At 38.4% G+C, this 5000-nt stretch overlaps 1 protein-coding gene across 2 annotated transcripts in view; it reads right to left on the reverse strand.

Annotated features, from left to right (window-relative positions):
* Positions 1–2117, reverse strand: part of LOC143032123 (A disintegrin and metalloproteinase with thrombospondin motifs 1-like) — a 173395-nt gene extending 171278 nt beyond the window's left edge. For both annotated transcript variants that reach the window (XM_076196581.1, XM_076196582.1), the window contains exons 1-2: positions 1448–2117; positions 914–1068 (exon numbers count right to left, since the gene is read on the reverse strand). In XM_076196581.1, the coding sequence (XP_076052696.1) occupies positions 914–1042 (129 nt within the window). In that variant the 5' untranslated portion in view covers positions 1043–1068; positions 1448–2117. The remainder of the gene's footprint in view (positions 1–913; positions 1069–1447) is intronic.
* Positions 2118–5000: the final 2883 nt, after the last annotated feature.

A 5000-nucleotide genomic window follows, 5' to 3' on the forward strand; every position in this document is an offset into this window, starting at 1 on the left:
TGTGTGTGTGTGTGCGTGTGTGTGTGCGTGTGTGTGTGTGTGTGTGTGTGTGTGTGTGTGTGTGTGTGTGTGTGTGTGTGTGTGTGTGTGTGTGTGTGTGTGTGTGTGTGTGCACCTTGTTTTTTGATAAGGAACATAACGTTTTCAATAACACAACGAAAACCAATTCATTGACTTGTGACCTCAGCCACAATCTTATCTACATCCATCTTTTGTTTAGGATCATCTTTCCTTCGTGCGTCCACACTTGCCTCCGACATGCGGCAAACACGAAGAAACATGAGACTGATGTGCCGTGCCCGTGTTCATCTTGTTGTCAACAAGACGTAAACCTCACCCGGAGGCTCTTTTCGTCGAATGTTTCACATGCTGGCAACAAATTTGGCCGCGTCCGCAGTGACGTTACACTCTCCCTCCCGTCGGCGTAAAGCGAGTCTCAGCGCTCAGGCTCCAGGTCTCGGTTAACGACCAGAGGGAGGTGCGTCTACTACGCTAAAATGTAGAGTGTGTTCCGAAATATGTACTCACTCTTTAAAACGTTTCGTTGTATTAAAAAATTCATTGATCAGCGTTACCAGCTGTGCCAAGAAAATAATAAACATCAATCTGAAGATTTGCAAACATGCATGGAGTAGATAGACCAGACTATAATTGAGAGAAATATTTAAACTTTTCTTGAATTTCAAACTCATAAGCACCATTTTGTAGACACAACTGATAACGCGGACCAATAGATTCAACGACGTAATGAATTATTCAAAGAATAAGTCAGCTTGGAGGAGGAGAAGAAAAAGAACGATCAGGAGGAAGGGCAATATCAACAGAGGGAAAAGGATGACGTAGACTACGACGACGAAGACATATATGAGAACATAGTACCGGGGATGAATGAAGATTATTGTCGGGTACTCACGATGTTGAAGAGGGTGAGGACGTATTTTTCGACCTCATCCTTCCCGTGGAAGCGGATGACGGAGTAGTCAACGGCTACGGCGAGTTCGAGCCATTTCGGAGGATCCGTCTCGTTGAGCGGAGGACCCATCTCGACTTCCGTCAGACCAGACTGACCTAAAGGAAGTAAAGGAGGAAGACACATTGTTAAAAGGTTCCTGATTCATTAACCTAATATTAGAGCATTGGCTTCAGAGTGGGAACTCACGGAACTTATAAAGATGATTCTGTGCCTTACTAGAAAATCTAAGCTATGATTGTTAATCTTGATAACCCCTCTCAGCTAAATGAAATTGCTAGTGTGTGTTTGTGTGTGTGTGTGTGTGTGTGTGTGTGTGTGTGTGTGTGTGTGTGTGTGTGTGTGTGTGTGTGTGTGTGTGTGTGTGTGTGTGTGTGTGTGTGTGACATCATATCTATTACTGTCTATATCTGTGTCTATGAGTGTGTACGTGTGTGTGTTTGTGTGCGTCTGTGGCTGTGTGTCTTATGAACATACCTGCAGCGACCTCAGCCTCCCAGAAGAGGTCAGGAGAGTACCCGGCCCAGTCTTCGTCCTGGAATGGGTCGTCGGGAGAGCCCACAGGGAATGGATCTGGAAGAGAGAGAAAAAAAAATAGAAAAAGAAATGAAGAAAACTTTCTTGAAGAATAAAATATCGAAAAAAAATCTTAAAGAAAAAAATCGAAAAAATGTGCGAGTAAAAAATTTGTAAAAAAAAAAAAAAAAAAAAAAAAAGTCTTTAAGAAATGGCTTCAAGCAACATAAGGTCAAGCTGTTGAACCCCGTGAAATTACACAAACAATTTATTATCCCTAATCACTTGCTCGCCTGTCCAATCACTCAGCCCGCCTGCCCAATCACTTTAACCCCACACCCATTCGCTCAACTCACCCCCGAATCACTTAACCCTTAATACCTCCCAATCATTCTCCCGCCTGCCCAATCACTTCACCCGCTCACCCAGCTCCCCAATCACTTGTCCCTCCTACACAATCAATCATCCTGTTTTCCAATCCCTTAGCCCGCCCACTCAATAAGTCGTTCGCCTAACCAATCATTTAACACGCCCAGCCAATCGTTTAAATCACCCTCCCTATCATTGACCTACCTGGCCAATCACTTAACCCTGTGAAGCCCCTTTCGTACTGTATGCTTCATATCTTTTTTCTTTTCTTTTTTACTTCAAATCGTTTCATTACATATCGAATGATATATTTCTTTGAGAGGTATATTGTATGAAGGCTACCTCATAGAAGACGCCGAGCAAGAATCGGTCGCAGGTGGACGTCGGAATCGATCTCGAGGCCAAGTGGCTGTGAGAAGAGTGTGATACCAGTACGCCACAACGCGACGGCACGCAAGGAAAAGAATCACAAAATATAAGTTAAACTCAATTGTATAAATCTGTTTACGTGCAAGGAGACAGAGCTTAATAATGACGTCATATCGCCCTGCGCGGGTACGAGATCACAACGTCCGAGCCCGACGTGACGTCATGTGGATTCCAAGGACATGTTAGTTAATGAGATGGGCTGTTTACGTGGAAGGAGGCGGAGCTTAAGAGTGACGTCATATCGCCCTGTGCTGTACAAAAATGCAAAATCCGAAGCCGATGTGATGTTATGTCAAATGCGAGGATATTTCAGCCAATGATGGTAGACTTTGTATACAGGATCTTTGATATAGGCTATTGGACCAACCACTGACTTCATTTCAAAGGTAATACGCGACATGACATCATAAATCCAATATGGCTGCCGATGTAAACAAAGACTTTAACCATTCGCTGATAAACGATATTGACGAACACTTTAACTCAGCGATAAATTCTTAACCCTTTTGCATATTCATACATTTTATTCTGGCTAATGTAGATTATTTTATTTAGATAACGGGTAAGACAAGGTTCCATTTTCTCCTTTGTATAAATTAAATCGTCTTGCATTATCTAATATAAAACATATGAAAGGCGACATTGTAGAAAAAGGCTTGAGTCTGTCAGGTTGACACGTGCCAGGGATGATGAAAGACTACTTAATTTTGATCTTGGCAACGCACAAAGAGCATGTCTGGCATTTATGTAATTGTTTGAGAGGACCTTCTTGTCACAAACATAAATAATTTGTTGACATAAGAAGGAGGGGCTTGACGAAAAAGACGAAAGATTTTATTGTGAATTGTATTCTTAAAATTCAACAAAAGTTTTAAGAATTCAGAACTTGAAGAAGATTTATTATTTTAGTAAGTCAACCTGAAATTGAGTTCTACAGCTGTTAGAGTAAATTGATATTATCGTCATTTTCTTATGTAAAAAAGTACGTAAACACTCGCGAAGCTACGTGTGACGTGCGTGTGACGTGCGTGTGACGCTCATGTCACGTTCATGTCACATTTGTGTAACCTTCGTGTTACGCTCGTGTGACGTTCAGGTGACAATGGTATGTTCACATGCCTTTCGTGTGACGTTCACGTGACGCTCGTGTGACGTTCACGTGACGTTTGTGTGACGTTCATGTCTGCCTCAACACGAGATCGTGTTTACGAAGTGTGTGAACGTTTATGGAACGTAACTATGGACCCAGGTCTGCTGACGCCAGACTTCCAACCTTTATTTATATAATGTTATATGCACACACGTCTACACGCATAAACACTTGTACATACATAAACGCAAAAGCGCATACACGTACACGCACGTACAAACGCGTGCATATACGCACATACGTGGTTACGCGTTCATACACACACATACACAAACACATACACACTCACACACACGCACACACACACACACACACACACACACACACACACACACACACACACACACACACACACACACACACACACACACACACACACACACACACACACACACACACACACATTCACACACACACGCAAATACACACACACACATACACACACGCTCACACACGCATACACACACATACTCATACACACACACACATACACACACACACACACACACAAGCACACACACACACACAAACGCGCACACACACACACACACACACACACACACACACACACACACACACACTCACACACCCACACACACACAACACATATATATATATATATGTATATATATATATATATAGTGTATATACATGTATGTATATTTGTATATATGTATGTATATTTATATATATGTATATATATATATGTATATCTATATATATGTATAAATATTATATTTATGTATATATTAATATATGTATATATATGTATGGATATTCATATATATGTAATATATATATATATATATGTATAGATATATGTATATATATGTATATTTATATATATATGTATATATATGTATATATATATATGTATATTTATATATGTATAATTATATATAAGTACAGTATATCTGTATATATACATATACGTACATATACAGTATATGTACATATATATATATAATGTCTATATTATATATATATGTCTATATATATATATATGTGTATATATATATATGAAACTATGTATAAATATATATAATATATATATATATAATATATATATTATATATATATATATATATATATATATATATATATACATTATGGGAAAGGTGGAGGGGGAAACACGGGTCTTTATCTGATTATCGAGATTATTACAGAAATAAACTCGATAATCAGATAAAGACCCGTGTTTCCCCCTCCACCTTATCCCATAATTTGTCCCAATGTCTCTACATATATATATATCTATATATATATATATATATATATATATATATATATATATACATATATATATATACATATACATATATATATATATATATATATATATGTGTGTGTGCTTTTTTCTTAGGGCACTACGAATATGTAGCAAAGAATACCTAGAAGAATTTTATTGTATTATGAAAACCTTTGACAATCTAGGATACCCAGAGGGGAGTGTTGAGGAGAAGAAAAAGAAAAGCGATAAATGTTTATAATCGCGGAAAGAAAGAGAGAAATTATAAAAATACTACCAATTTTGTATTAGTACCTGGCTCAGAAACTTCACCAATG

The sequence above is a fragment of the Oratosquilla oratoria genome, chromosome 13 (genome assembly GCF_046742065.1).
Source record: "Oratosquilla oratoria isolate Oo_2021 chromosome 13, ASM4674206v1, whole genome shotgun sequence".
Taxonomy (NCBI): Eukaryota; Metazoa; Arthropoda; class Malacostraca; order Stomatopoda; family Squillidae; genus Oratosquilla; species Oratosquilla oratoria.